The 16643-nt window shown below is 30.4% G+C and overlaps 1 protein-coding gene across 1 annotated transcript in view; it reads right to left on the minus strand.

The window, feature by feature from the left end:
• The window catches only part of LOC148277354 (adenylate cyclase type 6-like), a 428970-nt gene that overhangs the window by 95957 nt on the left and 316370 nt on the right, over positions 1-16643 (minus strand). The window contains exon 9 of the mRNA XM_088233010.1: positions 7184-7311. Within this exon, the coding sequence (XP_088089136.1) occupies positions 7184-7311 (128 nt within the window). The remainder of the gene's footprint in view (positions 1-7183; positions 7312-16643) is intronic.

Raw genomic sequence — 16643 nt, forward strand, 5'->3', positions numbered from 1 at the left:
AATTAATAATTAGCTGCGAATAGTTCAAGGGACTGAGGAAGTTAATTCACATTTGTAAATATTTGGTTTCTGTACATACGAAAGGTATCACCCTTCTTAATGTTATTATATATTATCGAGATCTCATGAGAATTAGTATTACCCTTCACTACTAATAGATAGCTATTTGGATTACATTCTCGTAAGTTCATTTAAGTGTATACTGGCGAAATCGAATAATTTCGAGGCCAATAATATTATTTTTAGATGTTTGAAATGACTATTTGATATCTGTTTGAATTTATCGGTAGGATGTTCTCGCTAGCTTATCTTTGTCTATCACACCTATGTCTATTGTAATTATAAAGACTTATTTGTAATTTGTGTTTTCATTCAGAAGTCAAGAGATCCTTCACAACCTTTAACATTACTCAATACCTGGCGGAGTTAGAGAAGTCACCAACTTGCGCACACTCTTTTGAGACCAAAATGTACTTTCTCGAACCCCGAGCAGCCGAGTACCTATTAGGAGATACTGTTTGGAGGTAGGGATGAGATTGGATGTACATCCAGTCCTAAAGGTAATTTAGCGTTCTTACAACATAATTATAAAGCAAATATAATTATGCTGTAAGTAATAGGTAAAGGGGTTGTTTCAATAACATGATTGAAAAACACACTCAATATTAAAAGATTTAACTAATTCAGTAAATATATATTACTTGTTCGATGACGTGAATTAAATTGCTAAGACGCTTTAAATTTATTGCATCGTGCGTTTATAATGTGTTTCAGAATCACAAGGATAGGTATTTAGTTCATCAAATCAATTTATCGGTCGAGTAGGTCCTTGTTTAACCAACGCCAAACTGACTGTAGGCAAATATGGAACAATTTAAAACGGCGGTGAAGGATTTAATTAACAATGAGGATGGAGAATCTCTATTTGTAGGTGACTATGGAAGTGTTGACGTTATCTACGTCTAGGCAGATTAAGAATTCAATTTTTCGCTAACTCAAATTATACGATTTACAAAATACAAACGCTATATTTAAAGTGTTTAATCAATTATCTTTGATTTGGATGATTCGGAAACAAATAATACTAAATAAAGTATATCGACTTGGAAAATCCAGGGACAGAGTATCCAGACCAATTAAAATTAAACTATCAAATTCCTCATAATCCAATAGTATACTCTATATATGATATTTCAGTATTTACTTTGGGGAAAAACATTTTGAATTAATTTAAAATAAAACACTATAACTTCCTAAGTTAAATATTCACATTTACACCTAACGAGTAATTCAGAATACCTGAAACTAGTTGTTTTATAGTATAATTAACTCTTATGTGGTTGACACTTCAAAGTGTTTAATTTTAATTAAATATACTCTTTAACAAAAACAGTTGCAAGAATTGCGAGAGAAATTGGATAAACGAAATAGAAACGCAAAAGAAAATATTTTGATAAAATAAAAAAAAATCTACAATACTTACTAAATTTAAAAAAAAAATACAAAGTCCATAACTAAAATTTGAAGGCAACCACTACAGTTATCAGAGATATTGTGAAAACATCAAGTTTTTCCGTTCAAAATACCCTAAAAACAAACTGAATACATTTGGTGACGCAACCAATATTGGACATGATGAACTTTTTTAAATTTTTATTTTCCTAATTTTATATACAACATAAAGAACAAGTAACTAGATTTAGTTTATCAAATTATGCCAAACTAAATGTTGAAAAGTGTGTTAATCCGATCTTGCCAACTGGTAATTACGACTTTCCTTCTGAATTAATTAAATTTATACGAAACTTTCTCAAAACACACTGATATTTTATTATAGAAATAAAAGACAAGTGATACTTTAATCAAAAAATTTGGAATATCTAGTGACTGGTTTCATCGTTTTCTATAAGATATCTTAATTAAGAAATTCGGTGTGTTTATGCAAAACAAAAAAACAGAGGTGAGAATAAAGAATTCAAAATTCTATTAAATAATCTTTGTCTAAGGATCATTAACAAAGTGTTTCCGGTTAACTAATGAGTTGATATAATGATATTTCTCTCAGTATTGTTTATATATTATTTTTAATTGTATCATCCTTTGTGAGAAAATTCGGAGTTAAACTCAAACAATCTTTGAAAGTACATAAAAAAATTGAACGACAAACATTTCGAAAATCCAAGTTTTATGCATCTGGGCAGAAAATTAGTGAATGGCAGAGAAAACATTGTAAAACTTTTTGAAAGTTTCTTAAATGAGGTGTATGGTGAACTAATTCCAAATGATACGATTCCAACCTTTAATTTTGATAAAACAATTACGTTTTCAAACTATCGTATTGAATGTTTGTCTTGCAATAAGAAGCAACTGTCGGTAAATGAAAATAAACCAGCAGGTCCTGATAACGTTCCGCTTATTTTTCTCAAAAATGTGCCTCGGTTTTAGCTGGACCTCTCACAATATTATTCAATAAATTATTGGCAACGGGATGTTTTCCCTCTAAATGGAAATCTAGCTTTATAATTCCAATTTCGAAAAAAGGAGGACAATTCGGATATAAATAATTACCATCCTATATGCGTTCAATCAGTTATACCCAAATTATTTAATTCACTTAAGCTTTAACAAATAAATTCAACGTGATGTCTTAAATATAATAGACATTCAATAACACATTTAAAAAGTGATTATGTTTCAAACATTCTATGAGCAAGAAAATATATATTCTATTCACGTAATTATTAAGTTTAATTATCGATAAAAAGTCTGATGACATTTTTATAAGCTAAAAAGATTCTCATGTGATGTGTGTTATAATTTTCTTGCTTGAGAGCATTTTTGTTAACAAGTGCTGTGTATATTGCCTACTACAGGCGCAATTGCAATAACTCCTTATAAAATTTAAAAAAAATCGAAAGTCAACCATTAAAATGTCAGTTAATGAATCTCTTATGGGTAATGCCGTTGATTGCATCAACAGTATACCCTCTCAAATTCATAGTGCACTGGCCGTACTTACTAAGCCGTCTTGTCAAGCCGCAAAGACCAATACATTCGAATACAGATCGATTAAATAGGATTATTGACTGTTATGAATCAGATGGCACTTACGATGGGCAAACTGGAAGACTTTTTTGAAGCACTGAAATCAAATAAGTTATTCGGACCTACTTGCAGTTTTATAGCATCAACAAACTTACAATCAAACAAAAAATATGCGATGCCTTCGATAACAATCAACAAAGCGCCAGCTCTCCCGGCGCAGCCTGCTGTATTTGTTTTTCTGGAAAATAAATCTACTCTTTTTTTCCTCCTTCTGTGCTTCGCTTCTTAATTTACTTCTCAAATGTTCGCCATTGATTGGGAACTACATAAAGTCAGAGACTGGGTTGATTTCATGAGATGCGGTCATTGCCAACTCTATGGCCACATAGCATCTCGATGCACTGCTGACTCACATACTTGTTCCCACTGTGCCAAATTTGGACATAACCGTAATGCTTATTCCAGCCCTGACAAGTTTTTGGTTAGTGCTAGGTGAAAATTCTTTAAAAAACCGGTCACCCACGTTACCGGAACTAGAGACTGCCCTGCGCGTCAATCTGCCGAAACAAAAGAATTGTCACGGATTGATTTTTTGCCGTCAACTGCCATAAACCTAATATTTTACCATAATTACATATCTAAAGCCTTTGCTAATAAACATCAAGTTGATAAAATGTACATATATTCATGGTATATTGATTTTACTAAGGCGTTTGACAAAGTTTCACTCAAGATATTGCTATGTAAATAGTACGGTTTGGGTTGTCGCGGAGCTATCCTTAATTGATTTTGAGCCAAGTTATCTGATAGAAAAATCTTTAAAATGTTAAATCAGACTATTTCTTTGCCTCAAGTGGTCGCCCAAAAGGCAGCCACTTTAAGCCTTTTCTGTTTTTTATTTTTGTGATTTTTTCAAATAAATGACGATATTAAATTTTTCAAATAAATAGCGGACATAAGTCATTGCGAAACTCTGCAATCCACTATTAATAATTTGTAGAATTGGTTTAAAAAAACTATTTGTCTTTTAACGTGTTCTAATTGTTCATTAAAAATGCAAAATTATGACATTCTCCCGCAATAGGAATCCCGTCGATTTCACGAATAAAATTAATTCTTCATTCTTATCAAATGTCACAAAGATGTCACACGTAGGTGTTCTATTTGATGAAAAACCAAATTTTATAAAACATATACCAAACATAACAAATAAGACCATGAGAACCTTGGTATTATTTCTGCCAACAATAAGAGATTTAGAGTATTTAAAAATAATAAAAATATTGTACATTGCCCTACTGCAAAGTCAACTCGAATATAACTCAGTTACATGGTCACCGTATTACAAGGTTCATGTTATAAGTATCGAAAGAATTCAGCATTAAATTTTTCGTTTTATCAACTTTAAATTAATTATGCCGATTAAATATATAAGATGAACACATACTTAAATGATTATTTGAATAAACGAACATTAGAAAACGGACGAAAATTAAATGACTCACTTTTTTTGATTAAAAATAATAACATCAATGTTCGATTGTTGCCAACTCATAAACTTTATTGGTGTGCACACTACACTATTCTACTGCGGTCAATCATTGACCAATTACAGTACGAATTCACCAGTAGTACGGATGCATGAGCTCGCGAACCAATATGCTAACAACATCGATGTCATGAACGTGAGCCATGTGATGTTCCATATCAAATACCAATTAGTATTCTGTTTATATTGTATCATTATATAATTCACCAAACTTTTAAACTGTATTTATTTACGTAACATATGTTTATATTTTATTTGTTTAATTAGTTTTTTTTTTAAATAAAGTTCATATTCAAAATTTTCTCTCTTTCACAGCTTTATATTTTTAATTACAATTATATTTTTAAATACCGTTTAATTTCTTATTCTTAATACGATTTTTAAAATTAAAGGTTTTATACGTACTCGTATTTTATATAACTTTTTTTAATGTAAAAGTCTAATGGGCGTGAAATATTTATAAAATAAAAAAATCAAATCGAATCTTTGTGTTGAATAAAATCAGAACCCTGAACAAGCGTTTAAGACTTGATTTTCTTCGGGGTTTTAACCTGAAGAACCAAATCAAGTGGAGATAAGTCAGCCTTATAGTGTAATGTTTGGCGCATTTTTTCACCATGCTTGATGTCCCGGGCTCGATTCTTGGCAGTGTCAACGTGAAATTTGTATTCTACACTGCAATATTTCACTCTCGCTAAGATTGGCAACCCAGGCGTAAAATACGCTGCATTTGCTGCACAAAAGCAGTGTTCTATGCACCGCTAGGTGCGAAAGGAAAATAGTGATACTGAAAAGCATTTACAAGATTTGTTTGAACATCCGTATTTATTCATTTTTTTATTTTTATGATTTTATATGAAGTAAAAGTGATAATATATTTATTAATACAACTTGCCCACCACACACCCCATTCCGCATTTTAGGACTTAAGAGGAAACGCGGTCTGACTTTTCTTCATACAAACTTATTCCTATTTTTTCTTCCTGAATTATGGCACTTAAGAAGTGGTTTTTTACAAATTTTATAGATATTTATCATTGGCGTGTCTCTGTCGTTTTGTTTTTTTGATAAATAGTTTATCATGGGAAACTGGGACCATCCAAAAACTTAAAAACCTCAAGAAGTACCGGAAAGGTAAAATTTTATTCCGATGCTCAACAACCAAAAATAAAGATAAAACAATCAAACTAGTCAATTCGTGGGGAAACGGGAGAGCAAAACGTCAATTTTAGACAGGCATAAACAGTCTGACTTGCAGTTGTCTTTTTTGCACAGTATCCGAGAAGCCATTTCTGAGAGTGACAGAAAAACTATATTTAAATGCGTATTTATCAAAATACTCCAGGGCGGTGTTGTGAAAAAAAATTGCTCGTTCCTGAATGAAAAAAACTGCTCGAGGAAGATCTCTGTAATCTGGTATCTTTGTGCTGAAAAAAGGTAATCCAGAAGTACATAATATGTACTTCATTGGATTGACAAAAAGAGAGAAGTGATTTCTTTGCTGGCAGGAGTTTAATTGATTGGAACTTATAACAAAACTTTTTGTTATAAGGTTAGATTCTTCTAAATTATTTAAAGTACCAATATGAAAATGTTTAGACATTCATTGTTTTCAGAAACACTTTCTAAATTTTGCGATTCCCCTATAACCTATCTATATAACGCCTGCATAACGCCTATTATCCTCTACGGATGCGAATAGTGGCACCTTACTAGGGCCCAAAACAGCAAAATTCTTAGTTTTGAGAAAAAAGCTTCAAAAGAATCGTGGGTATGCGGTGGTTTGAATTTGCAACGAATAAAGTAATAAGAGAATGGACGCAACAAACTCCTGCGACAATTGTCATCAAGCGGAGGCGACACGGTTGGCTCAGATGCCTCCCAAAAACCTTTACCAGGCTTGACATATTTTGACAAGGCATTAGGTTTCATACGCCCGGACGCCCGCTGCTGACTGTCTGTCGGCAGCTCATGTCAAAACTACGGGACGCAAACCTGACGTAGGAAAATGCACAGAAGCTAGTAGCCGACAGAGATACTTGGAAGATCTTCACCGTATGCTCCACTAGGAAGTGGACGTACAATGATGACGTTTTAAAAAAAATAATTTTTAGTTTTTAAATTTATGTCAACAGAGAAAGAAAACATTTTTGAGAAGAAAATATAAAAATCAAGGCATAATTTATATACAGTATAATCATTTTCATTCATTATTTCCTTTCCGCACCTAATGGTGCATAGGGCACTGGATTGGTACACCAATCGCAGAATATCTCGATCAATTTTGTTACATGAAGGTAAGGTTTTACGCTTTACAGTTTTACGCTTCAGTCACCAGTCCAGGGACTATGAAATTAATATTCTAGTGTGAAAACACCCTTTTTAGATAAATATTTCATTTCAACCATGTCGGAAATCGAACCCGAGACCTCTTGCATGGTAGGCAAACGCGCTGACAATTACACCACGAGGCCGACAAAATATAGTATTGTTTATAGTATTTATGTCTGAAGATTTGTAAATATAATATCTCCTCATTGTATTGTAACAAAAATATAACTTAATTAAATGATAAGCGTAACTACTCACCTGACGTTCTCGTGACGTTGGATATAAATTTTGTGGAATTGTTCAACTCGCTGCCTAGGTTTTTCAGCAATGTCCTCTTTCATTTCCATAGCAACATGTCGGGGGAGGACCGACAGCAGAAGACGCTCCTGTAAAAACACATTCATCATTTATAATGTTCGCCAGTAATAATAAGCCAGAGCCGTATACGAGAACGAAAATAAGAAAAAAAAATATGCGAAAAATAAATTACTAAGTGTTATTTGTAAATAACCATATACTGACTTTCCTGTCTCCCGGTTTCGAAACGTACCCGTCACTTCGCCAGGACACCAATTAAACTAACCAATTAAGTTAATCTGGGCAAGGATATAATGGGCTTCTATACAGCGTGACTAGAACTAAACCCGCTGTAGCAAATTCGCATGTAGAGGAAGTCATTTGCTAATTATTGGACCTTACTTTCCTTAGCTTAAGTTTTATAGTTTGGGAGATATGTCAATTGTTATACTTTATTGAGATTTTTCCAAAATTTGACCTTCAAGCATTCAGAACTGATTTTTTTCTTCTTTATTTGAGTATTTTTTTATTATTTGTTGGTAGTCATAAAAAATTGTGATCAAAATACGTTGGAACTTTCCTGAAACGAGCGGTTGAAAATATGATATAAAGATTTTTAAAAAAAAGGAGACGAACTAGAGAAGTAACTTAGAGCAGAATAAATTATTGGAATGCCATAGTTTTTTTATTATTATTTCAGGTTGAATTTTAACGTAAAGCTCTTTTTCCAAAGCGTAATACCGATATTTTTCACCCTAGTTAGAAAGAAGTTCCGACGTATTTTGATCACAAATATTTATGAATACCAACAAATAATAAAAAAAACCAAAAATAATGAAAAAAAACATAAATTTCTGAATGCTTTAAGGTCAAATTTTGGAAAAATCTCAATAAAGTATAAAAATTTACATATCTCTCAAACTATAAAACTTTAGCCAGGGAAAGTCAGATCCAATAATTAACAAATGACTTCCTCTATGTGCGAATTTCCTATGTCGGGTTCAGTTCCAGTCATCTTGTAGAGCTAGATATTATTTTGTGAAATAATACTAAATCAGCCTAAACCCTTCTGAACTTTTAAGTGAAAGTATTCTTGACAATCACAACAATACAACATAACACTCTTGTTGTTCAAAGTACACTAAGAGGTCTTCAAACATCTAAGTTACTTTTGAATGGTTAGACCCTTACATTTCTTCTCTTTCGCGACGCTTACTATATGAACGCTGTATAGAATATGGTAATACGAAGAGCATTTTGGTTATTCAGTTGGTCCGGGGATTCAGTTAGACGGAACTGTAGTGTACTTTGTGTTACTTCGTAAATAATCGTGTTCGAAAATAGGAAACCAGTGACAGCGGGATTCGAACCTCGGGCCGCCTGATCCGGAGTCCTCGACACTACACATGGAACCACAACCCGTCTCTATCTCTCAATTGTGAAAGTAATAACTATGCTGCTCGTCTATAGAACGTTATCCAAATTCTTTTTGAAGTGCGAATTTCTTTGGGCGCACCGAGTGTAATATAATATACAACTTGCTTGGTAGTAAATGAGTGAAACGCTCATTTGGCTTAACATTGAGAAGCCAAGTATAAGTTTTTTGTATAGGAGTGAATCTATTTGATCCGTAACTCTTTGAGATAAAATGTGAATTCCTTATAACACACATTTCTTTAACGAGGGCTTTGTCCCGACCACACTTCCGGTGCTTGGAATATACCACGCTCACTCGTCAATTTTAATCCTTGCATCACGTAACTTGGTGGCTAAAAAGGAATCCTGATGATAAAGCATTATTTTCTATCAATACAGACCCTGTCATTGTGCATATTGGTGGCAAATATTTCAAATGAAAATTGTTGTAAGTTTTTCTTCAGTTATAGCATTTTTTTTATATGATGTCACAGCTTATTACTTCCTCCAAAATTTGACGCCGGTAACATCAGAAATAGTTATAAAAAATGAGGAAGTCAAAAACGGGGGTCAATTAAATGAGGCCTAAAGGGCAGAATTTTGCTTACTGTTTCCTACTAGTTATTTGAAATATCGAATGATGATTTAATATATTTTATCAATACTCAAAATTTATCAATAGACGTCAATGTTTACTTTTTACTTGGTTTTTAGATAGGAGTTACTACTTAGTGCTGTAATATATTATTTTATTTAAGGTGGGAGACAAACAGTTCTACATGCATATTTAAAAATAAAATTAAAATGAATTTTTCATGCCCATAAGGCTTTTACAAAAATAAAAGTTGTATAAAACATGAGTTCACAAACAACCAAAAGTATAAAAAATACAACATAAAGAAATAAAAGCTATATCAGTGTTTAGAAGTAAAGTTGGTATAAAAAAAGAAGATGAATATATAAACAACACTTTATTTAAAATATACAAATAAAGAAATAAAAGGTAAAAATTAATGCTAAAAAACAGATATATTTCATAAACTCAGAACCAATAACAGGTTTTCATAAATTATACAAAGTTGGTAAAGGAAATATAATTTTATCTAAGTTTTATTTTACATAAATTAAAAGAAAAAATATTGAAAGATAATATTTTATATTATTGTTATCAAAAACATTTTTCACTTTGTGGTATGACATTTTACATTTATTTGTTTATAAATTTGTATAAACCACTTAAGTTTGTATAACACTTAAGTGGTTTATACAAATTTATAAACAAATAAATGATAATATTTTAAGCAAAAAATAATGTTGTAGTTAATGGGGAGTTTGGAAGTGAAAATTCTTGATGGAAGTTCATTGCAATTTATTATACAAATAAAAAACTAGTGATACATATATAGATAGTGATACTTTATAAAAATAGTGATACTGATATAAAAAACATTTTTAACATACGATGTTTTACTTATTGGTACATGAAACAGACGGTATCGCCTACAAATTCTGGCTGGAACGTGTACGGTTATTAAACTATGTAATTCTGCACAGTCAAATAATTCTGTCATAATTTTGCGTAGCAGTAATTGATCCACATGTACTCAGTGGAATTGGAGGAAAGTTATTCCACGGTAGGTGGAAGCAGCAAGAGTCGCAACATGAGAAAGACCGGTTTTGTATTATAGGTACTTTGTAAATTTGTTTTGAATGTTTTCTATTCTTGATATACGAGTATATACATGAAATTTTGGGAATTTCATATCTGAGATGCGTATTTCAAGTGGCTTCTAACTAATGCATAATAAAATGAAATTGGGGCCTTTGTGTTGTCAAAGTGTTAACTCATTCGAATTATGAAAATTAGAGTCTAAAACAATCTAAAGATCTTCAATTTCGTAATTTTTTATTAGTACGTTACTGTTCAGTTACGATTCGTTCATTATGTTGAGTTATGATTTAACTCGTATTTTTCACTACATTGTTTCCAATAATGTTGGAGAGGAAGAAATATTGATTAACAAAAACATCATCAAAACTCGTACACGTTATAAATCAAATAAGAAAATAAATATTTACGTATATTGTAATGTTAATTTATGACAAGTAACTTATATGATACATATTTTATTTTTATTTTTATTTTTATTTTTATTTTTATTTTTATTTTTATTTTTATTTTTATTAATTTTTTTATTTATAAAGGAAAAACAACAGTTGTTATATAAGAATACAAAATATAAAAAATAGTACATAGATCTCTAAAAGTGCAACAGAACAAATAAAAGAATTGAACAAATATGAATGTTTAAAAAAAGACAAAATGATGATTTTTACACAACGTAATAGCATTTAATTTTATTTTTATTTTTATTTTTATTTATTAAGGAAAATCAACAGTTGTTATTTAAGAATGCAAAATATAAAAAAAAAGTACATACATCCAGTTAAAGTTTTTCACAAATATAATGAGAGAACATGTTACACAGTAAAGAGAAAAATAATATATTATATAAGACATGAGAAAAAAAAAAGAGCTCGCAAGAAGGCTAAGGGATGAGGAAATAGAGTGGAGGAGAGGGATTTTCATAATATAGTTGACCAATTCAAAACTTTGATATTATAATAAAAAAAACTAATTTAAAGGAACATAAACTTACTACACACTGCCAAATGTTTTATTTTACAGTGTTTCAAAAAGTTTTTTTTTGAAGTCGCAAAATTTTGTATTAAGAATATCTAAATGGGGACAAAGTAAATTAAATTTGGAGCAGCTACGATAAATAAACGAGTTTTGAACAAAATTCTTTTTTGGCAATGGATTATAAAAAAATGACTTTGTCGTGTTGACTTTACGGGACAATTGATTGAAATACGCTCTTAGAGATATGGACTATCGATAAAATCGTTTAAAATTTTGAAGAGGAAAGATAGATCAGAAATGCTTCTACGATTAGTAAGGGAAGTTAAACTATGAAAGGAAGAACAGTCTTCACACGAGTCAAAATATGTAAGAGATTTACGATCCAAAAGTTAAAGGAATCTATTCTGTATTTTATCTAGTTGTGATATATAAATTGTATATCGAGGATTCCAAACAACAGATGCAAACTCAAGATAGCTGCAAACGTATGTATTATATGAGATTTTGAGGGATGCGGTTGTTTTGAATGGTTGGGTGGTGCGTATAATAAAGCCCAGATTTCTGTAAGCCTTATTTATAGACGCCTGAATATAGGAATCAAATAAGAGTTTTTCATCCATAATCACACCTAAATCTCTAAGCTTGTTTTTCCGGACAAGACAATTACCGTTAATTTCATAGTTGACAATAATTTTATTTTTGATTCTAGTGAACGAAATAACGAAACATTTATCAGTGTGTAAGAATAGCTGGTTATGGTAACAGTAATCCGTTAGTTTATTTAGGTCGTTAATACATGTATAACGATAGAACTGATTACAATCGCCATAATCTTCTAAGTTTGGGTGCGCTGTCTTAATCGACTTATGTTGCACATTTAGGTTAAAGTTAGACATTTCCTGATTGTTTCATTTAGTTAGATATTCGTAGTTGTTTTCGAATATTCCACAAATAGCATATCGTTTCTCATTCAAAATTAACTTTTCTTTAGGTTTTAACCAATTAATTCTGTTGCTGTTTATTTTGACAGCAGTACCCATTAATTTCACTGTTTGTCGATTATTTTGAACATCTTTTATGTATAAAAAAGAAAATGTGCGTATGTGCACCCTCGATAGACTAAATAACTACTGAACCAATTTACGCGCGGTTTTCAGCAAAATGTAGGTCTTTGCCATAAGCATATTTGAAACTCTTAAAACCTTCAATTTCTTAAGTAGAAAAAAAGTTCGGAGCTAAAATATTTTTTTCATCATTTTCCAGGGCTGCATTTGCCGAGAATATTTTTAATGTAAAAAAAAAGTTGTTTTTAAATGTTCACAAAAAAATCTTATATGGATCCCAATCAGTTTATTTCCTTAAATTCCTTATAATTTCTACCCATTTATTTATTTTTACTGAATTTTTGGTAATACTAAAATAATATTAACTGAAATTCAATACTATTTTGAGTTTGCCCAAATTTTTGTAGACAAGGATTGTATTCAACTCCTTGGGAAACTGTTAACATTAACATATTACAACAGAGATAAAAATCATTTTAAAGAAGGTAATATAGAAGTCTAGGCAAATAAAAGTTTTAGATCTTTAACTTCACAAACATCAACAGATAAGCGAATTGAAGGAATATAGATGTTCAAATATGAGCAAAATAGTGAATGTTACACAGTGTGTACAGTGGCCACTTAAACCATCAAACGACAGGTCCTTCACTAAAGTCAAAATTTGGAAGAGTTGAAAAATGCAAATGTTTGAACAGAGGCAGAATGGTTAATGTTACACAGTGTGTAAATAGAATTCCACATTCCCTTCTCAATAATTATTCCTCTCTGTTGCAATAATTTAATTTCAATACTTATTCGATGTTATTAGAACAAACGCAAAGTTTTTTTATATTTTGGTACTATTTTGAGATTCATAACAAATGCACTTAATTGTGACAAAAATCTAAAAATAAAAAAAACTTTAAAATCAAATCGCTGATTGAAATTTGTTATTGAATGTTTTTTGTTAATATAACAATTTATGTAACTTGTTAATTGAGTTTTGATCATTTACTGAAGACCCTTTCACCGTATTTAAACTCAAAACATTAATTGAAAACTTTGAAAGAAACCATGAAAAAGTAAACCCGTGATCAATTGACGAAATGATTATTTTTTTCAAATGAAAAGGGGGAAATATAACCGCATTATAAGCCACGAGCCGTTCGTAAATATTTTTTTCGTTGCTAAAAAAAAATAAATTTTAACGGGTGATACGATGTGATAAAAAATTTAGAAATGGAAATGTTCCTTGGTTAAGTTATTTTAAAAACACAATTGTTAAGATACTTCTGCATTTGTTTTTTTTTTAATTCACCTGCTCATTTATAAAAATTTCCAATCATTTAGCCTATTCAAAAGATTACTTATTAGCTCCCAGTTTGCACGAAATCAAGTGAAAAAAATGTCGATGCTTATTTTTAAAAGTACTGCTGCGGGATATTGCATAGATTTATGAACTACGAGTATTAAGAGTGTTGTCCAGATGCCCTTTGAAATATATGTATGTTAATGTATTGATATTTTATTTCTATTTTTGCTGTTATTCAATTATGTACGTGCTTCCACTTTCCATTATGTGGTATCCTAACTCAACACAAGGCCCTTGGTCTCATTGAGTTTGGGATACGATATTATTATATTTTTTTGTTATATATTTGCATTTGTATGAAAAAGTAAAAAAAAAAGTTTGAAAAAAATGAATGATTTTAATATTTTTTAACTGATTTATTTTGCATGGCGGCTTCCGTGATGTAGTGGTCAAGACGCTTGACTCACACATAAAAGCTTCCGGGTTCGATTCCCGGTGAGAACACAAATATTAAAATGTAACTTTTCTCAAGCCTGTGTGTTCTGTGATGTAGTTCACCACTGTAATAAGGCCTCCTGGCCTGTTGTGGTGCAAAAATAAATAAAAAAGTTAACAAATAAGTACATTTTTACTTTTTTAAATTTACGTTTCTGACCCTAAAGATCGTTTTTTGATCAACATGTGATATCCATAATTGCCTTGATTATCGATTATTATAAGCAAAGTTGTTAAAAATGAATTCGTATGATTAACCCAGATATTTTAATTTCTGTGATTATTTTTAGAGTTGTCAGTAGCTTATGGTAAATGACAATCAAGTTGTGGTAGAGTGTTCGAACTTCTGACCCGTGAGTCCGTGACGCCAGCCAGGCTAACCCAACCCGATTCAATGTAGCATTGATTTCATTTTAAATAATCAAATAATGATAAACAAAAAAGTAATTAAAAATGTACAACATTAAATCTTCCTCTACGCAACATTTATTTTTTATAAGTTCCTTGCATATATTGGAACTGTTTTTAATATTGACATCTGCAGACTTATATTATTATCGTAAGTATCAATGGTAGTAAAAATATGTGAAACATTTATGAAAATTATAAAAAAAATTACATTTTATCATTATAATTTAACATCATACCTACTATAAAATGGTCAAAAATTTAACATAGTTTTGCAGAAAGCAGGCAATCTACAATTTTGAAACAATAAGATTTTTATGTTATCGGGTGCAATAAAGTCAATTCTATGTTCTGCTAAAATAGACGGACCACTTTCATACCTACAACTGTATTAATCACCTTCTAAAAATGCTGTTGATCACAAAAACGGCAATTACCAATTTGCAGAAAACACCCACAACACCAGAACAATCTTACTGTATTTTGAAAATCATTAAAACTGGTTAAATACATAATAAGATTCTTGTTTGAAATACATAAAAAAAACTAATGTATTCATGGTTTATCATTTGTCAAAGTCAAAACCATTCCAACTGCTGTGTAGATTTGATTATTCACTATTTTCACAAAGGTGCTATTATTTCAGTTTTACTTTTCTATGGCTGGCTGCTATTTGTTTAACTGCGTTCAATTTAGAGTTACATTTATCTCCACAACAAACCTGACAGTTTACTCACTGGTTGTAAATGTAATGGATGTTGTGAAAAGCATTTGTATTCTCATTGTAAATCAGAGTAAATAGAAGATATTCAATTTGAAATGCAATATTAAAAGAGCATGCATTTTGTACAATTTCAATATTGTAATGTCAATAAGGAAAATGTATTTATTTACTGTCTAAACCAGCATCGGCATGTAACATCGTACTCAGATGTCACAATAAATAACTAAATAAGCCCATACTCCAGAAAAACAAGGATAGAACTGCAATATAATTATTTACTCAACAAACAATGCCGTTTTACGTCATTTTGGCAAACAAACTAATTCGGAAATATATTCGTCATAAATACGTAATGAAAACACATAATTAAATCATGTAAAATACTAATCAGAATCTTAGAGATATCTCGCGCGAGGTACTTATGGCGCAAGAAACAAATTTGTAGTATTGATGCTGTTTTTATCATCACCTTTATATCTTTCTTTTTTATATCTATCTAGAATTATTAATATTGATGCTTAATAATTCGTAAATATGTATCGTAAATTATATTTAAATTGAAAAATAGATGTATTTTGTAATCTTTTGAACTAAACTATATTTTATGCATACAAATGTGATAGAATTATTCATTAATTGCGTTGTTTTACTTCCATTTTTGTTATAAAAATTCATTCCTTAATTGAATTTTGAAAAAATTTAAAATTCCTAAAATAAGATACATAATTATAATTTGGTTAAATTGTGTTTTATTAGATAACTGATATGCATAATATTTATCGATTTGTTATACTTTATTATTTGTTTTGTATATTGATGTGTGTCACAATATTTGTGTATATATCTATTCATTATTTTTTAGTGCACGAGAGTTCCGACTTAACCCGGAATTGTCTGGCAAATCTGGACATAAAAATTGAAAATGGTCTTAGTGTAATCCTGTATAATGTGTAAAATATTTAATTTTTTAAATAAATAAAAGTATTTTATATATACTTTAATATACAATGTTTTAAGTATGTCTATATGTTTAAAGTCATCTTGGATTTCCTTCTTAAGGAGTTATCAAGACGTAAATTTGGCGCAACGGAGAGGGAAAACTTTTTTGAGAAGAGAATATGGATGTCTAGGCATTCACAAGGCTTGTAACTTGACATTTTATTTACTTTATAAATTTATTGCATAAATAAGTATACATATTTAATACTTTGGTATTAAATATGTATAAAACCAGTTAATTAAACCCATTGGCTGGTTTAAGTAGCCACTTTACACACTGTGTAATATTCACCATTCTGCCTATGTTTAATTCTCTAAAAAAACATCTAGAAGTTGAAATAATTCAGCCAGATGAATCTAACCAACATAAATACAAATTT

Source organism: Micrasema longulum, unplaced genomic scaffold (genome assembly GCF_059751315.1).
Source record: "Micrasema longulum isolate JH-2025_06_02 unplaced genomic scaffold, ASM5975131v1 h1tg001048l, whole genome shotgun sequence".
Lineage (NCBI taxonomy): Eukaryota > Metazoa > Arthropoda > Insecta > Trichoptera > Brachycentridae > Micrasema > Micrasema longulum.